Here is a 23,341-nt window from a genome sequence, read left to right as displayed (position 1 = left end):
ATCTAAAGGCTTTTCCAATAAAGTCCTCAGCCTTTTTGCTTTAGGAGAATGCCATTTTGAGAAACTGCTCTCCTGAGTACAGGCAATAGTAATTCTCCTTCACTACGTGTTAGTTGTGTTTTTTGGCTGTGCACGTACCACGATGTGAGGCCATTGTTTTTAGTAACTGTGTGCTAGTATGCATATATGCATATGTGGGTGTATATATTTATGTGGCTACATTGTTTTTCCAATATACATTTGCTGCATGTACATCAAAGATATCAACAAGAATTTAAGAGCTAAGTATTTAACTCAGTGACAAGAGTTTCTGTTTGGTATGCATAAGCTCCACAGTGAGGCAGGAGAGCTTCCCTCTCAGGTAAAGATCTCCTAACTCTGAAATGTTTCAATAAATAAATAAATCATGTTATTATTTAAGATACAGAATTTCTGTTGCTGTTTTTTGAGACAGTCTCACTGTATCTCTGGCTCTCCTGAAACTTGCTATGAAGACCAGACTGACTGAACTCACAGAAACTCACCTGCTTCTGCTGCCCTACTCCCACCAGGTGCTGGGATTAAAGGTGTGCATCACTATGCCCAGTTAAGATACAGAATTTTAATAAAGATTTTAATAGCAGTAATTGTAATTAGTAAATATAAAGATATTAGCCTGAACACAGAAAAAAAATAATCCATTTACTAATGCAGTTCAATTACTGTTTTGGCAGAAGGAAAAGTATAATAAACTGACCTCAAATAAAATGTGAGCTCCATGAGCTCTGGACCACGGCTGATTTATATGTTAACTACGTCTTGTTATTCTTAACAGTTAAAGCACTTACAGGTTTTGTTTTGGTTTTGTTTTTTGATTCCATATGCTACAGGGACACCTGAAAAACTTAAATTAAGACTGTGATCTACAGATTAGATTGAAATAATTTATTCCATCTACTGTTACAATCCACAGCTGAATTATGTAAAAGAATGTTCTGGTTTAGCAACTACACACTCTAGTTTCTGGATTATTGGGGCATCATGTCTGATTGTACACACAAAGGAAAAGGGGAGGGTGAAGAAGGAAATAGAGGGAGACAGTATAGTTTAGCGTATGGTACACTGTTGAGAACTGGGCATTTCAGATGAATGAGACGTTAAGAGTATTCATGATATTATGGCAAACTTTCTGTAAACCTGAAATAATTTCAAAACACATTTTTACAAGTGATGTTTAAAAGACAATGTGGAAACTCATGCCTTTGAAAAACCAAATGTGTACGTTAAACGCATCCTTACTGGTATAAAACAGGAAAGTAGCAGGACAGAGAGAGCGAGCAGAGAAGAATTACCAGTGCAGTCCTGGACGTGGTTCCAGGAGCAGTGCTGTTTACCTGACACCAATCTCCTAAGCTTCCTGGGAATCGATTACCATAGCACTCAAATGAGGATGTCTTATTAAATAATTCAAGTTCCTCACCAGTCCTAAAGTCCTGCAATGTCTCCATTATCTCCAAGGCTCTCCTCCATACCTTTCTACACATTTTCAAAATGAAGTATATGTTTCATAAATTAGCATAGTTTATCAAATTCCAAGACAAAAGGTACATTCTAAAACTAAATTCTCAATCTTACTGAAGCCATTAATAAAACGGCTCAAAGAGTCATCATTCTCACAAAAGCCAGGATACTCACATAATATCTACGCCTCCCGGAGCAGCACACGCTGACGCCTGTTCCTTGCTGGATGAAGAATCAGTACACTCTGGTTCCGACACCGAATCGCTGCTGCAGGGCTCGCTATTTGGAGATGTGTTTCTCTGAGAGGTAGTATCAACTGCTGCAGGAGCTAGCTCACCCTCACCGAAAGCATCACTTATGAACAAGCCTTCGTGGGTCAAATAAGCCACCTCTGTGTCCAAGGAATTGTCCTTTACAGCGCTCCTCTGCTGTGCAATCTCCTCCAGTTCTCTAGTCCTTTGGTTTTTGTCAAGAACGGAGAGAACAACACTGTGAATGATATTCAATGTTGCCTACAAAAAGAACAGGACACATTTTAGAAAGATACATTTAAATATCACGAAACTAAGATTTACAAGAGTTAATTATGTGGCCACAATTCTGAACATCTATGACCACAAATGAATCAAAGTCCTATAACAAATGCTACAGTTTTTAATCAATCTTGTGTTGCGCAGTAACAGTGGTTTGTGAAGACCAACTACACAGGAGGGGCAGTTCACTGCAGCTCAGAAAACAGAGTACAGTCTAACTCATTTCTTACAGAAACTTCCCTACAACACACTATGTATTTCATTAACCTCTTGAACATGCTGTACCAGATATAACCTCTCTCAGAAACTTATCAGTAAGTATAAAATAACTTATATCCACTAGCAACCCCATGCCCTGTCCGTCTCTTACATCAACATTCCCTCACTGGTTGACTACTTTAACAGCCAGTTCCTTTCTGTTTGAACACTCCAAGACTGTTCTCAATCAACATTTTCTTCTCTAACAGAGTGCTCCTCCCCATGACCTTTGCACACTGCATAGAATGCTCCTCACTGTGACCTTTGCATACTGTCCTTCCCATCACTTGGGTTCTGGCACAAATGGTAGCTTCCTCAAAAAGACTTTCCCTGAATCTCTACAACAGCTTTATCTCACTATGCAGCAGTGGCTGTTTCGTTATAAGTTTTTTGTTTTGTTTTGCTTGTTTAAGAACATTTATTATCATCTAAAATTATCTGTTTATTTACTTAGTTCTCTTTCAACTACATTGTTAGATCCACCTCAATATTATTATCCTAAACAATGGTATTTGATACGGAAGAAATACTCAATAAACACTACAAGGTAGGTGAATGAAAAAGTTTATATAAATTAGAATCTTCATAAACTATTAGGACATAAGGGGCTTTGACATTCATGCTTGCAGATTTCATTATATATTGGTTCCTCTCTCAAGCATTTGATTTCTTTTTTGGGGCAGACATGACTCTAATGAAGCAGACTAAAAGTTCAAATCTCCAAAATCAGCAGATTTTGAGTCCAGTCAGCATGAGGACACATCAAAGACAGACTAAGGGAAATGCAAGAAACTAAAACCCAGGCGTAACAATATCATTCTGTACATAAAGGCCGACCTGCATTCAAACACATTTTAGCTCTATGAGTTCGGTCCGGAAAGATGACTGAATTTCAGAGGTATTCCAGGCAACTGATATGTAAGCTTACCTTCACTCTCTGTAGGAAAACTGTAAACTTAGAGAAAATATCCTTTAATAGATCAATCCACTGGGGAAAATTCAACATTCTCATTTGATCTGCAAGCCTACAAAAATTTAAACAGAAATAAATGTCTCTGGACCAATATATAAGATGAAGGGAAGAATACTAAATATTACATAAAACAAAGTGTCATTTATCTAGAGCCCTAACTAAAATCATAGATTCCTGAGCTAAAGAGGTCAATTACCAAACTCTGCCTGTTTAAACACCATTCTGACTGACTAGTACAATCAAGTACACTGGCAAATAGTCCTTATCATACCTCAATCCCATGGAAGAATGTGTTGTGACCTCTGAAGAAAAAAATCATAGACTTACATACTGACATTAGCTAAAAGTAGGGATCTCTTGTGGAATAATGACAGAAGTATAACCCACTTTTCCAAATGCAAATTTAAAAAGCCCTTTTCCACCAGTTAGAAGTAGGGCAGCCTGAAGGCATGGACTTTGGGTAGTATCGAAAGAGCTTGAAGCCCAGTGTTTAACGCAACTGCTGGCTGCAGAAATCTGCCAAGTGACTGAGCCCTTCCCTGCTTCAGTTTTGTTTTGTGTTTTCATTTTAACCTGGAGAGAAAGTATGTATCTTATACAATTATAAACGTTAAAGACATTGATAGAACATACCATCAGCAACATACAGTACGTTTAAGAAATGATGTCAGCCAATATTACTTTAATAGTTGCTATCAATTAATAACTTCCAATATGAAACAGGTTAATACAAAACAGAATCCCCTAATGAGATTTTAAAGAACTAAAGAAACTTATTACTCTGTAATTCCAGTAAATGCTGCTATAGCCATGAGTTTATTCAAAAAAGGGGGTGGGGGTGAATTCTTGCACTTGACACCAGGAAGCTCCACCAGGAAGCTCTCTATTTAAAGTTGAGAAATTCCGAAATTCCTTACAGAGTGTCTCAACTAGGGTTTTTATTGCTGTGAGAGAACACCACTACCACAAACTCAAAGAAGAAAAGAATTAATTAAGCTTACAAATCTCAGGTCACACTCTATTGCTAAGAAAACTTAGGTGGGGAACTCAGGCAGGAACCTGGAGGCAGGAAATGATGCAGAGGCCAAGGAGGAGTCCTGCTTACAGGCTTGTTCCCTGTGGTTTGCTAGGTCTGCTTTCTTAAAGCACCAAGGATCCCAACTGGCACAGGGATGGCACCATCCACAGTGAACTGAGACCTCTCGCATTAATCACTATATAAGAAAATGTACTACAGAACTGCCAATAAGCCAACCTTATGGAACTGAGAGACCCTTTCCCCAAATGATTTTAACTTGTACCAAGTTGACAAAAAACTAGCCTGCACAAGAGCAAGAAAGTAAGTCATTGCTTCCTGAGTTTTCTAAAAGTGCCCATGACTTGTCTCCCAGTGTTCCTCCTTGACAACAGGTGCTCCAATCAATTTTGAAACAGATGTGCCAAGGGATAGTGTGCAAATTATAACACTCCACATCTCCATTCTGGGAGTTTGGCAGGGAACCTTAAAAACCATCCATATCAGCATTTGTATCTTTGACCAGGTAAGGTTTATATATGGAAATGAATGAGACATTCAGTCGTAAAATACTTATCACTATCCTCAAAAGATAGGTATTTCAAGACAAAATCAAAAAAGTATGGACACAAGCAATTCTCAAAATTAAATACCCAAACTCCCCAAAGTCTACTACAAGTTTGACTACAGAGCTAAGTGATTTAAACTTAATACTTGCTACCCCCACCATAATAAATGATTTTCAATATCTCCCACTTTGTATCAACCCTCTATTCCCCCTCTATACTCAATTCTGCCATGAAAAGTCAACCTGCAAGGGTTGGCCAATGACAAGTCTTATAAAGACTAGAAAAGGCAAAGATAAAGGAGTCAACTCTTTATCTACAGCTTTATGCTTTTGTTATATTACTCGTATTCAAAACAGGTAATACTAAATGGAAATATACTAAATAGAAAATTCCTAAAATACAGGAGTTTATCACCATTGTGAGTAGTATCCTGATCACTCCTCCCCTCCCCATCGTGTATTAGACTCATCACTTTGTTCAATGTATCCATGTTGCATATACTACCTGCCCAATAATCATATGTAACAATCTCAGCTAACAGATCAACTATGTAAGTATCAGTGCTTTTCTTCATGTATCCTTTATTTACTTAACAGTAGGTCCAAATCGAGAGCAAGGACCTCAAGAAGACAGAGGGTAGGAACATCTGCAGACAAACTAATGCCTGTGCTGTGTAGCAAGGCTAGAGAGCACATAAAAGACACAGTATAGATGAGGCTCCTGCCTGTGTCACAGGCCTTCACAGAAGCTCTAAATGTAGCTCCATAGGATAAGGAGCTGTACCTACCCCTCCCGTTCCCACCCCAAGAATCACCTCACATGTTGTTTCCTCTACCCAAAGGCTGCAGCTTTTGCTTAAGGACAGCACTATCTTTCCTCTGCATTTTATTAACCGCTCATTTCTATCTCTTATAAGTACTTCATTATCATGTATAACTTCTTACACCCTGACCCAAACCTCAGCCAACAATCACTTAGTTTAGTCCCTTTTAAATGCTACTTCACATGTCTCATCATTCCCATGACAAACACAAAGCTATACACGTGTTTATACTTACTTCACAACAACATCTGTGTCTATTTCTTCTATTTGTGAAACTTTATTAATCACACGCTGCAATTTAAGAAAAAAGGGCAATTTGGTCAATTGTTTCTAGAATCCCAACTACTTCATGTTTCACCTGTACATTAAAAAATAACACGTTGGGTCGGAGGAGCTCAGTCAGTAAAGTGCTTGTCCTGTAAATATGAGGACCTGAGTCTAATTCCCAGAATCCATGTTAAAAGGCCAGTTGTGGTTGCACACCCTGCTACTGGACAGCTGCGGAGCCAAGAACAGGCAGAGCCTTGGGGCTCACTGGCCAGCCAGCCTGGCCTGTCAGGCAAGCTCCAGGTTTAATAAGAGATGTTCTCAAAACACAAGGTAGATGTCTCCTAAAGGGGGGCCAAAGGTTGTTCCACATGTGTACACACACATGCATGGATCACTCCACATGCAACTGATGATGCTCACACATATACATGTGAATTAAAAGCAAAAGAACTGTGCTATAGAGTTGGCTCAGTGTTAAAAGCACTGGATCCTCACCCAGGTTCGACTCCCAGCACCCACTTGGTGGCTCGTAACCTGTTCCAGAGGATCCAACGCCTTCTTCTGGCTTCCTCAGACACCAGACATGTGCATAATGTACAGACATACAGGCAAGCAAAGCATTCCTATACATAAAATATTTTTTATTTTTAATAAACAAAAACAAAAGAATTCCTCGACTACAATAGTCTTCTTTTATAAGTATAGTGCTAAGGATTAAACATAGGGCCTCAATACAATAAATACCCACTCCAAGGAAATGCATGCGAATTATACAGAAAGTGTAACACTTTCACACAGTGTTATCTGTTGAACTAGAACTCACTTAAAGAAACTGAACATTTAAAGCGCTTAGAATTCCATTCTGTGTCTAGTTAATACTCTTCTCAAGTCACTATCTTTTAAAGTTGATTTTTATTTTATGTATATGAATGTTTTCCTAAATGTCTGTCACATGCATGCAGTGCCTGCAGAGACCAGAAGAGGGTACTGAAACCACTGAAACTGAAGTTAAATACAGTTGTGGGCCACCATGAGGGTGTTCTTGAACCCTGATCCTGCAGCCAATGCTCTTAACTGCCAAGCAATCACTCCAGACACAAAAAGTTACTACTAATAGATTCCTAAAATGTGATTCATTTTGCCTGTTTGTGAATCATACATGGTAGTGTATATTCTTTCTGTGTCTGGTTTTACATTATGTCTATACTATTCATTTATGTAGCCATGAATAATTCATTCAGTTGCATTACAATACAGTATTTCATTGTATATATGCCATAATTCTGTTTATCAGTTCTATTTCTGATGAAAAAATTTAGAATGTTCCTTTATCTCTAATGGCAAATGGTGCTGCCATATACATTCTACTGTATTGTGTTTGAATGAATTTACCTCAGTATTCTGTTAGGTGAATACTTAATAACAAAAATTCTGTTTTGTAATGTGTATATAGTTAGCATTAATAAATACTGCCAACAATTTTCCACCATGGTTATACCATTTACAAAAACAGTGCTTCATTCAGTGTTTAAGTAAAAGAAAAAGAAATTACAGGTTTTGTGTATTTTATACAAACACTGAAAACTTATATATGTACATTCAACCTAATGGTGACTAAGCCTAATAAACACATGTCAGATTATCTAAGTTAAAACAATCAAAACAAAGAGTGGGGAAACTACACACGGTAGAGTTGGGATTTCAGCTCTGTAGTAGAGTATTTGCCTAATATGTCCAACATAAAGCCTGGATTCAATCCCCAGCAAAAGGGGTAAAATCAAAAAGATTTTAGACTGTTACTTTCTAAGCAGGGCAAAAGGAAGATAACACTTAAACACTTAGAGTGGGGACTATAAATTAGTAAAATGTTTTCAACAACAATGCAGTTTTATGTTCTAAAAAACTTAAAAAATATTCTTCCCTCTCTACCAGCAATTCTGCTTTCAGACATCAGCCTAAAAAAACCACCTTTCTGTTGTTTCTCTGTCTGTGTGCATGTATAAGTGCACATGTGTGTGAATCTAGGTGTGTCTGCTTGTGTGCAGGCATGGATGCCAGAGACCACCTCAGCTGTTATCCTTTCAGACAGGGTCACTCATTGACCTGCAGCTCATCTACTAGGATGGACTGGTTGGCCAGGCAGCCCAAGGCTCTTCCTGTCTCTGTCTCCCCAGAAATGGGGTTACAAGTGCACAAAAAGGTTCTGAGGATCAAGGTAGGTTCTCTGACTGTACCATCCTCTCAATCCCTTTAAAACAAACAAGCAAAAGTTAAATATAAAAAGTTTTATTTACAGTATCAAATTCAAACCTTAAATATTCCACATTGAAAGAGAGACAAAACAGGTCTGACCAACAAGATGTTGGTTCAATTTTACAGAACCATAAAACTGGTATCTCAGAAGGTTTGCAGAATACTGTGAAGAAATACTATGTGGTTCTAACATCTGTACAAAATCATAAGAAACCCAGAATATTCATACAAAGAAAATTGTTAAAGCAGTATTGAAACTTGGCTGGTAGGGTATGCTTCTCTTGTTTTTCCATGTATACAATTTTAAAGAAAATGATGACATATTGCTACTATGTTGCATATCTTACATATTACTAGGTGACATAAAAATACACTTCACAGGGTTTTATATATCAAATAAAATGTGTACATTACCTCTTTAATGATATTCTTTGCTGTAATAATCATTTCTTCACCATAGATTTCTAAAAAATTAAGTTTTCTTTGTTTCAAAAGTCCAAATACAAGAGATACTAATCTCTCCTATTAAAATAAAACAAAGATACATAATTTTACATTTGAAATTTAATTTAATAATTAAATTTATTATTATAAATTTAAATTAAATTAAAATAATTTAAAAATTAAATTTATTGAAAGGGTTGTGCCAGAGCCTCAGCTCTCTGCCCACACGGATCTTGCCATCAGATTTCTGGAGTCTGTGATCTTCAACAGGTAATCCCTCTTCTACCACAGTGGACAAACAATACTAACAGGGCTTCTCTCCTCATTTCTATAGTTAGGGAATAGCCACAAACACTTATAACCATTCCACAAGACTGGACTCTGAGTGGGACGCCAGCCACTAACATGCACACCTCTTTCAGTCACTATGAGTCAGGGTCTTTAGATTCTTTCTCCTTCCTGATGGTTCTTGGCAATGATCTGCACTGCAAAATTACCAGTCAGTAATGCCTGGATATGATATATGTACAAATACATGCAAATCAAACATGTTCAAAACAGGTGATCAGTAAATTTGGATGATTAACATATTATCACATAACCATCACTTTTTACAGAAGATAAACCCAGTGAATACATGCCCATGGAATATAAATTAAGCCATTCACCCTATATCTCTATTCTGAACTTGGTTTGTAACCTTTAAAGACCTCATTTCAACCTTTTTTCTAAGTAAACCATAACATTATTCCACTCTCTCCTTCACAGGACACTAAGCATGGCCAGCCGCAGGGCCTCAAAGTCTGACGGACATGGGAATCTGAGGTGACTTTGCTCAGTCTCCTACAAGACTGTGTTATAGGCTGAAGTTGTGAAGGCAGCAAAGACAACTGGACTGCACAGCTCAGACACATACCTCTTCTAAAACGTGACATTCACCATCCAGCGGTCTATTTAAGTCACTATGAGAGTAAGTCGAAAATTCTGCAATCATCATTTTATCAATCAGCTTTTCTAGTTCACAAAGTTGGGACCCCAAATGCCTATCAAAAGAAGAGAAAAACATATATATATGCTCAATATATCACTTAAAGCCATAAATTCACTCCACTTTCAAGAGAACAGATGAAGTTTTTCTAGCTGACAGTACTTACTCAACAACACGACGACATTTTAGTGAAATGACCAAAAACCATTGTCATAACGTCATTTAAGCTCCAGAATTCTACCTCTCTCTATTAGTTTGTAACCTTTAAACACTAAACAGTTAAAATGTTGTAGAAACCCTTACTTGATACATTTTATGACTGCTTTTTATAGATGTTCAAATTCCTTTATCATTAACCATTTATTGAGTATCAGTGGTAGTGGCTCCCTATTTAGTCAGCAAACTCAAGGCCCTGATACTTGACAGGCTCTATTCTTTTATTTATGTAATCTAAATGGCTATAGGGACAGAACGACTCAACTCAACCTGTCATAATAAATTTGAGTTACTCTTCATCAGCCCTCAGGTCACTATATTTGAAATCATTAGTGGCTAGAGAGATTGGGGGGGGAGGGCTACCAGCACTTAAAGCATTTGCTGTTCTTGTAGAAGACATGAGCTCAGTTCCCTGAACCTACATGGATCAGCTATAATTCCAATTCTAGGTGGATTGCAAGTTCCGGGAAAGTGAGGACAAGACCCATCTATCTAAATAAACAAATAATAAATATGTCTGATAATAAATTTTTAATTTAATATATAAATATAATAAATTATCTTTGGAGATAATTTTTAACATTTTAAACTTAAATTTTACATTAAATATAAATTTAATACAACTACTTCTAATACATACACTGCATTTACTTGAAAAGAGGACCTCAGAGTGTCATCAGCTATCTTTATGAAGACAGATGGCAACAGTGCAGTTTTCAAAATTAGTTAAAACAGTTACAACTTTTAGGATAATAATATTCTATCATAAACAGTTTACGGTAAGAAGTGATGGTGATGATTTTGAAACAAACATGACAAAATTAGAGGTTAAGTTGTATTTTGAAATATGAAAATATTTCTTATAGTTAGTAAGAGGATTAATAAACTTCTCATAAATGGTGCCAACATCTCGTACCAGCACAAACTGAAACACTGCCAGAACCTAACAAAGCTACTTAGGCAATTTCCCTTTGACCTAGGAATCCCACTTTTTAGAACTGGAATCACAATTGTGCTGACAAAAATTAAAAGTAATAATCATCCACACACAGAGACATGCTACAGACAGACTGGGTACATTGCTGTAGCTAAGAAGTGGAAGTCAAGCGTGGTGGCACACCTCTCTCCCCAGCAGTCAGGAGGCTCCGGCAAGGGAACTGAGCAATATACTGAGATCATATCTCAAAAAAAGGAAAATGGAAATAATCCAAATACTGACAAATGAGGATCTAACTGGATAAATCACAATATGGTCTTAACCAAAGACTGTATACTTCATCATGCTCAATTATACTTTTTGCAGAATATTATTACAACTGTTAGCCATTGTTTACTTTTGAGTGTGCCTACCCTGGTCACAGGCATGGGGGGGTGTTCATAGGGTCTGGCACCTATCTGTGCTTTAGGCATCTACTGATGGTCTTGGAGTATTCCCACAGATAAGTGGGGGGGAAAGAGTTCTGAGATCAGTTTGTGTGCTAAAAACAAATGAGAAAAGGTGCGGGTGTCTAAGAATCACATTTTTTGTAAAATCGCAGAAGGAACACACTATAGGCACCATGCGAATGGGCAATATCAGCAGAGGGCTCACAGCCTCTTCTTAGGAGGAACATCAGAGGCTGAGGTATACCTCAGTAGTAGAGTGAGTGCTTAGCGTACATGAGGCCCTGGGCTCAATCTTAACACCAACAAATAAATTAAAATTAGGTAAAATAATTCAAAAGGCAAATTATTTTCTAGTTCTATCCACTACAAAAGCATAGAAATAACTAATCTAGCAGCTCGGATTTCTAGACACAATCAATCTCCCACTGAAAGAGGCTCCTACACTGCTGAGATAGCTAGCTCCGCAGTGAACGCACGTGCCACACAAGTGAGATGGCCTAAATTCAATCGCTTGAGCCCACGGAAAAGAGCCAGATCCCATGGTGTGCATCGGTAATCTCAACAGCCTCCAGCTAGACAGAAGGGGGAAGACAGCTCAGTGCTCAGAGCTCTGTGCTAACTAACCAGGAATACACAGCACAGCAGAAACAAGACCTCATCTCAACAAGGCAGAAAGACTGAGTCCTAAAAGTTACAGGCACAGGCACATGCACACATGCACGCACAGTAATAATAAAACTTAAATTTCTTTATAAAAAAAGGACAAATCCCTAAAGAAATGACAGCATACAATCCAGGCTAGGAAATGTGTAAACATGGGGGCCATACCACAAAGAAAAAAAAAAATGCAGGCTACCAAGTTATTTCTCATGGACTCATTAAAAGGACTCAAGAATGAACTTGTAGAATCGCCAATAAAACATCAATTTGAATATTTACAAAAATAAAAATACTAAAAGGTTTTTTTAAAGACTTAAAAAATATCAAATGCATATAAATCTAAATCCATGTTCTTAGTGTAAGAACTTTTTAAAGAAAAGCTTAGCAGTTACCGTTGGAAGATGCTGGGTTCCCAATTTATATTTCAAAAATATAGCATAACTAAAATATGCCAGCTAAAGACAAATTATCCAGAGTCCACTCCACCTTTCCTTACAGGAGCTGCTGCAGATTAGCCAGATGTGGCTGACTACCAAGCAGATCAGGGATCAGAGGTGTCTCCCTACACCCACATACGAGGGAAAATAAAAAATCCCTTTGTACTGTTTGACTCCTCTAAAGCTTAAGTCCTAATAGCCTGCTGCTGACCAGAAGCCATACCAGCAACCTAAGTTTGAACACATACTTTGTATGTTGTAATGTAGTATGTATTGTAAAACAAGTAAGAAGCATGAAAGTTTTTTGCTTCCCTCTTTTGCACCACTGAAGCTTGAACACAAGTGCTCACGCATGCTACAAAGCCTTTAGGTGTGAGCTATCTCCCCAACTACTGTTTTGCTTTTTCTTTGAGACAGTTGCTCACTCACTTGTCTACACTGGCTTTAATCCACTCTGTAACTGTGACAAGCAACGACCTGGAGAGATGACTGTCACAGGAGCAGCTGCTCTCAGTACTGGAGCCCCCAGCACAGCAACAGGAAATGACAGCCTGGGGTGTAGACAGCTTGCGCATTTAATGCTGCAATCTCAGTGCTTGTTCTCATCTCACGATTGTGAAGGGTGCCATGTACAGTTATGTACTACCAGGCAAGTTCTGACACATTTTACTTTTTCTAATAGGTCTGTGCTTTATGACAGGAAATAATAAAAACAAACTACTGTCTACATATATTTCATACATCTGTGACATACTTTTTCTAAATTTAGAAAATATTTTTAGGCTATACTGTATCAGACTTTCTTACTGTCACAATTCCAAATTTGTATTTTCAAAAAATTGTTAACTGGGGGGTCTCTTTACAGGAATAGACCAGCTAATAGACTATAGCGGTACTGATGGGGTGCTGAGAGGGACAACTGCATATATGCTCACTAACTTACACACTGCCCCATATTCAGCACTCCTGTAAGAAAATCTAACCAATCTTCAATTGCAGAAAACACAGATGGAAGAAGACTATGTGAAACATGAGGTTGCAGTTCTCAATAAATACTTTCAAAAGGAAAAAATAAAAAGAATAAAGCTATATATCAAAAGGTGTTTGGAACATATAAGTCAATCACATATTATCTGGACAATTATATTCTGCAGATAATATTTGGACAGTCATATATTACAAAAATCATACTACAAAAATTGGGGATAAGCAGAGACAAGTCATCACCAAATAGCTATCTGAAGAGATCAGTGACATAGAGTCGTTTTTTTTTTTTAAATCTCATCTTTAAAACTACATGAAATATTTATGGCTGAAACAAAATATTTGTAACTTAAAATAATTCAGGAGTCTGGGGAGAGTTACAAAGAAAAAAGAATGGCCATAAATCGATGGTGCATATGATAATATCCAATTAGTTTCCTACAATTTTCCTGACTTCCTTTATCTTTCCATGTACTTGTATTCTTGATCATCATCATACCCCACCCACTCCCACCCCACCCCACCCCACCCCACCCCCTCGAGACAGGGTTTCTCTGTGAAACAGCCCTGGCTGTCCCAGAGCTCTCTCTATAGACAAGGCTGGCCTCAAACTCACAGAAATCTGCCTCTGTGACCCAAGTACTGGGATTAAAGGTGTGAGCCACCACTGCCTTATTTTTTTAAAAATATAAGGCATGATATAGATTTACATGTCAAGTAATTTTATGGAAATCATAGATTCTCTTTTAATGCAGATTAGAAGGCAAGACTCGGGTGTATATTAACTCTGGGTGTGATAATAGTCCTCAACAAATTCCACAAAAATTCTGGGGTCAGGTTCATATAAATGCACCTACTATTTTTTAAAATAATAAAAAAATTTCGGTCAATTTAAGCATGATATATTAATAAAGTTCTCAGACTTTTTATTTCATTTTGGTTTTTCTAAACAAGGTTTCTCTGTGTAGCCCTGGCCATTCTGAAACTAGCTCTGTAGACCAGGGTGGCCTTGAACTCACAGAGATCCGCTTGCTTCTGCCTCTTGAGTGCTAGGATTAAAGGTGTGAGCCACCACTGCCTGGCCTCAGACAATCTTAAATAACTTGAGCAGCTTCATTTTTATGTATCCTTAAATTCAGATTCTAAGAAGCAGATATAAACTTTAATGCTATCAAATATCAGTTATGCATAAAAACACACATACAAAGATTTGCCTAAGCAATTCATTTAACAGGCATGTAGCCTAGGGCTGGACATGGTGGCACACTGGGGAATCAGAGGCAGATAGTTCTTTTTGAATTTATGACCAACCTGATCTACATAGTCAGTTCCAAACCAGTCTGCGCTACCCTGAGAGCATGTCTCAAAATAAATAAATAAAAGTGTGTAGCTTAATAGTGTCTTTATAGAGTGATGACATACCTACTAAAATAGAATACTGTGATGGCGGATCTTGGCTGTCAACTTGACTACATCTGAGCATAACAATGAGAGATTTTCTTGACTGGATCATTTGAGGTGGGAAGACCCACCCTAAATCTGGGCCATACCTTCTGGAGGCGCCCCATATAAAAAGACACAGAAGGAAGAACCTTTCTGCTCTTTGCCTGCTTGCCCTCACTCTTGCTGGTGAGTTCATCCATCCTGCTGAGGAGGCACTCCTTCACCTGTAAGAACCCACTCTTGCAGGATCCCAACAATGGATGACTGAACACCAGCAGCTCTCTAGCAATTCTCTGACTCCAGCTCCAGACAGGGACTGCATGGGAACTGAACCTGACTCAAAGAAAGCCACAACCTGTAAAAACCTCACTAAAAAATGCCCCTCACTATATGTGAGTGCGTGTGTTCAGTCTACCAGTTCTATTCCTTTAGAGAGCTGTGAACAACAGAAGGACTTAAAAAAAAAAAGAAAAGAAAAAACCTGTAATACCACTTGTGAAAAAGCACTAAATCTACATACCCAACTAAAGTAAATTGGAACAATTACAACACTTCCTACATGGCTGAATTTATGCATTAATTTGGATATTCTGCTAAGATGCTCAATACCTTTGTGTTCCATGTTATCAGAGAAACTTGTATATTAATGCAGTAGTGGTTATATTTAGCATCTCAATTCTGGCCACATTAGAAATTCTCAGAGAGCTTTGAAAACAAGAGTCTTACCTTCTAGAAGTGTAACTTAATTGGTTTCAATGGGGTGTAGCATACCTATCTTTAAAGCTCTTCTGGGGGCCTAGTAAGCAGTCAGAATTGAGAATGAGAATCACAGGTATACATCTACTACAAATGGGTATGAACAATTAATTTTAAATAGTTACAATGATTACAGAATGTTAAAAAGACAGAAAAAGAATATACCAAAAAAATGTACTTTTTTGGTACCATGTTAGATAATCCATAGGTCTCACAAATGTGTATTAAGATGTGTGTGACACAGCTCTTGCGCAAGACACTGAAAGCCTAACAGAAAGACTTTAAAAGCCACAAAAGACAATAAAGCACAGTAAATTGCAGTAAGATGTCATTAGAGGAAATAAGGGAAGTATTCTGAGATCTAGAAGTCAGAAAGAAAAGTTTATACAGAAATGTTTCAGGTCAAAAAGATAAAAGGAAATACACGTAAGTATTATTTTCTATCACTGACCAGAAAAAATTACAGAAAATGACACACAAATAACAATATCTGAATTTTTTTTAAAAAGGTATATATTTTTGGTAACATGGCTATTGGAAATTTGAAATAAAAATCCCCTTAAAATGTAAGACAAAGATTACAGGCAAACATAAAACCTAGACTAGCATCTATAAAAACAGAAGACTATCAACAACTTAACCCAACAGTGATCTTTGGTTCTTCTACTAAGACAGAGATTAAGGGCTTGTCTAAGACATGTCCCATAAAAAAAAATAAAAAAATAAAATAAAATAAAAAGACTAAAACATGAAACAAGGCACGGGAGGGTGGGAAATAGGTGAAATTCAAATAGAAAGTTCTTAGATTTAAAAAGAACACAGTTTATACCAATAAACCTTATAGTAAAAAAGAAAAGAAAAAAAAATCATTTCCCTAACTGATTAGACAAAAAAAATAAATAATCTAAAATGAATTATATTTTCAAATAAAATTAAGTGGCATTAAAGTATCAATGAAGCTTACAAGAAAATAACATTGACATTTAACAATCTCATAGTAAAAGGACTATAAATCCATCAAATAGAATCTGCCAGAAATTTAAAACACAGAGTAAAATTCCTCAACTACCAAACTCAGTCTCAAATTACTTCAAATATGAATCAGGATTAAAATATTTTCTTTTAGGGTTCTTTCATTTTTGAAATAACTTGCATATAAAGATGCTTATGTGAAGTATAAATACCAACAGTTATAACCATACAAAGAACTGACAGGTGATAGACAGCTTTACAGAAATGTTTACAGATAAATAAATATCCTTTACATGTATAGATTCTAAAGAAAATAACAACAGACATCTCAGCAAAATGAGACAAGAGCTACATCCAAGTTAGGATTGTTGGTGGGTCAATGTCCAGTATGACAAAGCTGAGTTTGACCCCCAAGAACAAGCTACGTAAAGTAAATAAATAAATGTAAGCTTGAATTCTGTAGTACAATAAATCATAAATCATAAACATCCAACTCTAGTCTTAGAATTTTTCCATACACCTCTGGCTAACTACAGTCTGCATCAATATTATCAATTACAAACAAACAGATGTGACAAATAAAACTGTATGACCTTTGCGGTAAAAACTAGAACCAGTTTAGAATCTGAATTCAGCAAGCAGGCATTCAATCTTTAATTCTAGTTCTCGGTTCTGTGCTGGTCAGACGATACTGGTGCCTGTGCTATGACTTTATCGGGTGATAAACAGAAAGTGAAACTCAGAGCTTCTGTCACTTAAGTCTATTTTTGTAAAGCCATGATAAAAATCAACTATGCATTAAAAATATCACACAAAATGAAAATGAAAAAATTTTAAAATTCAGAAGTGAAAAAAATTAGAAATCATTTAGTCACTTGGGGGGTCCATGTAGGGAAACACATAGTAGACTTCAAAGGCCCATGAATCACCCAAAATTTTATGTACAGGTATACTTTTAAGGAAAGAATTTTCAACAAGAGCTTTTAATAGCTTTTCAAAAGGTTTGTGGCTTAACTTGTAACCATTTCTACAACCATCAAGATCTGGATTATGCTCCTAGCGATGGAGTTCCACAGCCATCTGCACACCATCACCCTGTGTTGGATGTTCCCTAACTGCCACGCCATGTGATTAACTCCTCCTCCTAACAAAACACACAGCAGACACTGTCATGACTCAAAACTCTCATAGTCAGCCTGTCATTCCTAAGCGTTCACTGTCATTCTTCAATGAATGAATGAAGCAATGACTCAATTCAATTTTGTACAAGTTCTAAAGTGCTATCTAACCAGTCCATATACATAATCTTAGTTAATGAGAACTTGTAATTCTATCAAAATGAGTTTATTTTGATTCTAACTCTCCTAGACTATATTACATCTCTATTAACTTACAGAGCACATCTGTAAGAATGCAAGAACTCTTGTTGCAAGTTCTGAATGAGTCTGCCAGAAGACAAGACCTTCTATAAAAACACTAACACCTGCTTAGTGTAATGACATTGTAACGGCTACAACTAGTCTATAAATAACACAAATTCACATAAAATATCCATAACTATAATCTTAAAGGTATTTTATATGTAATTTCAAAGTCAAATTAGCTTTGTTTTTGTGTTAGTGGTATCGAAGATAAAACTCATAGGTTAAACAAGTGCTCTAACTATGAACAAACACCTGTAGCCACTACCACCCCTCATCAGTGTGTGTATGTGTGTCAAAGGTCAGACAAGGGTGTCACTCCTCCGGCACCATGTACTCTCTTCTTTTGAGACAATCTCTTATTAGTCTGGCACTTGCTGAGTATACTTGGCTGGCTGGACAACAAGTCCCAAGGATCTTCCCGTTTCTGTGTCTATTAGCATGACCAAATTCTTAAAATGTGTATTCTAGAGATCTAATTTGGTTTCTCATAGTGCCTTGGTAAGCACTTCTCTAATTGAGTTATCCCCCATTTGTTTTGGTTTGGTTTTGTAAAGATATTCTCAAAGTAAGAACTCAGGAAGAATAGGGTATTTTTTTCCCCAATCATTATCTGGAATTTTAAAATTTGAGACAGAAACTGAAAATTAGAAATGAATCTTTAAAAAATTCAATTTCAATCCTATTAGAAAGATTTTTAGGTTTATTTTATTTGTACCCGTGCCTGCATATGCCATGAGAACACATGTGGACCCCAAGCCATCCCAGGAGCCTACGATCATCACTCTAAAGGATTTAAAGCACTCTGGTATTCACAGACCAGAGTTGTCAGACTTACCATTTAGACACAAAGTCATTTGAACATGTTCAGTGTTAGTTTCAAAATTGTAACTGGTATTGTATTTATTTCATCTACTACAAATTTTAAGTCAGTTTCTCTATTGAAATATCGCTCGCTACTAATACTTAGTTTTTATCTGTTTTGCTAATATAAATAACATAATCATAACATTACTAAGCAAACCAATCTGGAAGAAAACTACACATTTCACTTTGAATACACCTATACTTTTAACACTGCATACACATACTTATCCCTGAAACTCCCCTGACATTACTGGAACGGTTTACTGGACAGACATACCGGAAGCTGTGAATGCCCTGAAGCTCCTGCTGCAGAACCTCTTGAGTCGTTGCTATTAAGTCCAATGCTCCAACAAATTCAGAAGTAGATAATAACACCTGCACTGTAGGCTGAGTTTGGTGTACAGTGGCCATTAACTTCAGTTTATTGTATACTTTAACACAATTATTTCTGGTAAGTGCCAGTCTTAAAATATGTAGTGATCCTTCACACACAACTTTATCAATCTGTGCAATTTTATCTCGAAGCATTTTTACAGCCTGGGAAGTTTTCTTGAGGTAGTCCTGCAATTCGTGTTGAGAGGTCATTGCATGAAAAAATGCTTCTGAACGTAGAGAGATCTGGTGAGCAATGTTTACTTCCACAATATCCAGATAATGGCTCAGCTTCAAAGAGAAGAAAAAAAAATCAGATATATCTTAAGATTATCATTCTTGACTATCCAAATAACTTTCTGAAAATGGTAAAATGTTTCGACAAGTATTAAATTCTATTGTGTGACTTGTTGGATCATAGGATCCTTGGATTCTGACACACAAAATGGGTATCAGAAAGTGCAGCCCCAAACCAGATAAATGTGAGATCAAAGAACACAAGCTTATTTGCCTCTTCTTCCTTCCAGGCACTGCTACCCTTTAAATACTACCTCTGTCTCATAACGGGCTCACGGCTTACTGGTGCCTGAGTTCTAAGACTTCAGAGAAAACTATCTCCTTGGCCCACATCGCATCAACACCCTATGTCCTTTATCTAAGTAGACGGCCTTTCTTCTATGTGCTATCACACCTGTTTCACATGCATGTATGCTTCCTAATTTTAACAAACAGCTATGATTAGCATTCTCATTTTACAGATGAGAAAACACAGAAGCATTAAATAACATGTGTAGTCATGTGGTTAGCCAGTGGCAAAACTAACATATAAACCCATGTCTGTCAGACGCACTCTGCATACTAGACCACACTGTTTCAAACTGAGAGCAGTCTTTTGGTTTGGTCACATATTACATTACCATTCATTTTGATGGTTTTTTTTCAAGGTTGCTTATTTTGTATTTCAAAATGATTCTTTTAGCCATTTGTAATTTTTACTCTGATGTCTTATACTCTTAAGAGAGTGATAAATGCCTTAAATAATTAGCTCATGTATATTATAATACTACCACGCCTAATTCTTACTGTTGTATCATCTGGAACTCTGAAATTTGTTGCCTCTGTCACTATCAGCCCAACGTACGTCTACTGACCCACAGGGCTACCTTTTCCTTTCTTTTTCTAAAAGAATATGCTTCTTTTTATTACTACAGCATCTCCGTTTCTCTTGGTTGTTACTTTCAGATTTCGTAACCTTGGCACTATTTCTGAATTGCATAGTGTTAAAGGATTAATGAACTTTCAGTCTCTATGATTTAAAGGATTAGAAGGTATTATTTTCAACAGTGGTCATTTACTTAATAATATTTTTTATTTAATCTAAAAGGGTTACAAATTAAGAAATTTTATAATTTAATTTTCTTGAGCTCATACCCTTTTTCTTCTCATCTTCAATACAGACTCACTTATTGAAAAAGCAACATAAATACAAATACAGTAAAATCGATTATATGCTCAAGTGGAGCCAACTGTCAGAACGGCAACTGCTGAATGGACAACCTTCACCTATGCCTTACATGATGCTGCCAATCTCTGGGCCGGTTTAACATATCTGTGATTTTAAAAAATAAACTAAAACAAAAAGAAAATAAAGCAAAAAAGAAAAACTGCAAGAAAGTAAACAATTTTGTTCCTATGCACAGATACTTCCCCTCAGCCCCTGCAGTGCTGAAGATCAAACCCAGGCTCTCAGACATGAGAGGCTCACTCTGCCACCAAGTTACAGATCTAGTCCTGTCCTTTTTTTTTTTTCTTTTTTTAAGGAAAGCCTTACAACAACAAAAAAAAGCACGTTTTATTTTGTGGGGGAGGGGCACATGTCACAGTCTAATGTAGACATCAAAAGAAAAACTGTGTGAGTCATTTCTCTCTTTCTGCTGTGTGATCTCGGTGCTGCAATTTCAGGTCATTAGCCTTGGAGTGTCATCTTTGCCCCCTGGGTCATCTCACCAGGAGAAGCCTTTCTTAATGAGAACACAGAGCAAGGATTTGAATTCTGATGCACTCACATCACAGAGCAGGAAACAATGTTGCTTTAAAGTTAGCAGGGCACTAACTGCCTCCACTACATCAGGAGTTTGAAAGACATCCTAATGCTTTCATTCCTATTCTAACAGAGCAGAACAAAAGGAGCCAGAGGGGAAATACAACAAACCTGACTCTGGGTCTTAAAAAACTGTTTATTTCCATCACTTTAGTTCCTTTAAATATTCAAAATGAGAAAAGAATATCATTTGAATTTTAAAGATTTTTGGAATTCATCAACATTCCATTAATCTACTCTTTTCAAAAGCATAATACGTTCATAATTTATTTCCTATTAAACTAATGTAAAGGACTGAATTTTTAAAGTACTTCTACAACTATATGTATAATTAATGACATGGAGTTTTTGTTTTTGTTTTTTTAGGTATTATTCAACCAGAGTATAAGACTCTAAATGTGAAGTGCAGTCAAGGAATAAGGCAACACATATCATAAGCCACTGTTTATAATCAGCAAAAATATAAAAAGTATTCTTACTCAAGGAAAAGCTTTTCATAAGTGAAAGTTTCTAAGGGAAAAATAATCACCTTATTCTCATTTACAGTAATGAGAAAAGGAATGCACATGACTCTTGCCCACAAGTCTTCTCAGACCCCTAGTCTGTTCTTCAGTTCCTACGGAAAACTGGATCCTGTTTATGGACTTGAAAGAGGCTTTCATAGGTCAAGCAATGTCACAAGAGTAAAATAAAATGTCATTAAGAATCAGTCATGCCTTTTAGAGGCTCTAGGCCAAGTGCTGAGAAAGAACAGAGATTAAAGACTTTACTGTCACTCAGATTGTAGAAAGATTCTAGATATGCCTAGAGTTCTGAATTACAACTTTCAAGATGTCTACTCCAAGACATAGTGACACAGTAAAATTTAAAGATTGCTGACCAAAGAAATGCAAAAGACTAGGCTTTATAAAGCAAAAATAGTGTAGTAGGAATATTCTATTTTGACTAAAACATGCTTTGTTTCAAAATAATGATCTTCAATATTGAAATGAAGAAAACATCACTTCACAAAGTTGGTTCACTGAGCTTTTAGATCACTGTTACGGAGCTCACTAACGTGTAACTGAAATATTTAGGATTAATTTAGGATAAATTCTCTCCACTACAATGTCGATGGCAAAATCACATGGCTCCTAAGCCCAGGGATCCAAGTGAAATGCCCAGAACCCACATAATGGAAGGAAAGAATGACTCCACAAAACTGTCCTCTGCACCTACACAGTGTCGTCTATCAATCCTACCATACACAGCACACACATGCAATAAGGTTTTTAAAGTAAAATTCCATCCACTCTATTTTAGTGAAGAATTCTTTTCACAGTCATAACTTTGCTCCACTGAGTTAAAAGTCTACTTCCTAATCCATCAGTTAAGAAGACAGTTGTTATAATTTTGGCTGGCAACAAAAATGAACTTAACGGGTAGGAGAGGTGGTAGAGTACTTGGCCTAGTATGGATGAAGGTCTAGGTTCAAACCCAACACCAAGAAAGAAAAGAAGAGGAAAGGGAACAGGAAAGAGAAAGAAGGGAGAGAAAGGACTGGAAAAGGGAGAGAGGAGAAGCGAACATTTAAAAAGTAGAACTTAATCAGTAAATCTAAGATTTAGTACCATCTAACCAGGATAAAGTTCGCTGTATGGGGAAAGTCAGTGAGAAAATAAATTACCTTTTCTTGAAGCAACTTGGAAGAAGCTGCATCACGATTTCCTTTCCCACCAGCAGTATTAAAATGAGACCATGGTAAAACTGAATTAAAAGTTAAGGAATCGTCCAAGGCAAAATCTGGTTTCATAAAAATCTATCAAAAGAATGCATTGTCCCCAATTAGTTAAATATCTTCTCTACATTCATTAGCTCTTACACTATATTACATTAGAATACCATTAAACAAACTTAACTTGGATCTTAAATATGAGAAGCAAAAGCAAAAATCTCAATCAAAAAAACTATTTCTCACCAAGTTAAAATGCTCATTAAAGATGGAAAAATGGGGCTAGGGAGATGGCTTAGCAGTTAAAGAGGACTTGCTGCTCTTGCAGAGAACCTGGGTTTGGTTCCTAGCACACACGGAGAAGTTAACAACCATTTATACGTCTAGTT

The 23,341-nt window shown here is 36.8% G+C and overlaps 1 protein-coding gene across 2 annotated transcripts in view; it reads right to left on the bottom strand.

The window, feature by feature from the left end:
- Positions 1 to 23,341, bottom strand: part of Vps54 (VPS54 subunit of GARP complex) — a 73,404-nt gene that overhangs the window by 23,220 nt on the left and 26,843 nt on the right. For both annotated transcript variants that reach the window (XM_048435503.3, XM_048435504.3), the window contains exons 6-12: positions 22,908 to 23,039; positions 19,046 to 19,431; positions 9,555 to 9,681; positions 8,609 to 8,716; positions 5,907 to 5,962; positions 3,220 to 3,316; positions 1,675 to 2,012 (exon numbers count right to left, since the gene is read on the bottom strand). In XM_048435503.3, the coding sequence (XP_048291460.1) occupies positions 1,675 to 2,012; positions 3,220 to 3,316; positions 5,907 to 5,962; positions 8,609 to 8,716; positions 9,555 to 9,681; positions 19,046 to 19,431; positions 22,908 to 23,039 (1,244 nt within the window). The remainder of the gene's footprint in view (positions 1 to 1,674; positions 2,013 to 3,219; positions 3,317 to 5,906; positions 5,963 to 8,608; positions 8,717 to 9,554; positions 9,682 to 19,045; positions 19,432 to 22,907; positions 23,040 to 23,341) is intronic.

Source organism: Myodes glareolus, chromosome 8 (genome assembly GCF_982192425.1).
Source record: "Myodes glareolus chromosome 8, mMyoGla1.1, whole genome shotgun sequence".
In the NCBI taxonomy this organism is placed as follows: domain Eukaryota; kingdom Metazoa; phylum Chordata; class Mammalia; order Rodentia; family Cricetidae; genus Myodes; species Myodes glareolus.
This window is presented reverse-complemented; position numbering and strand designations above follow the sequence as displayed.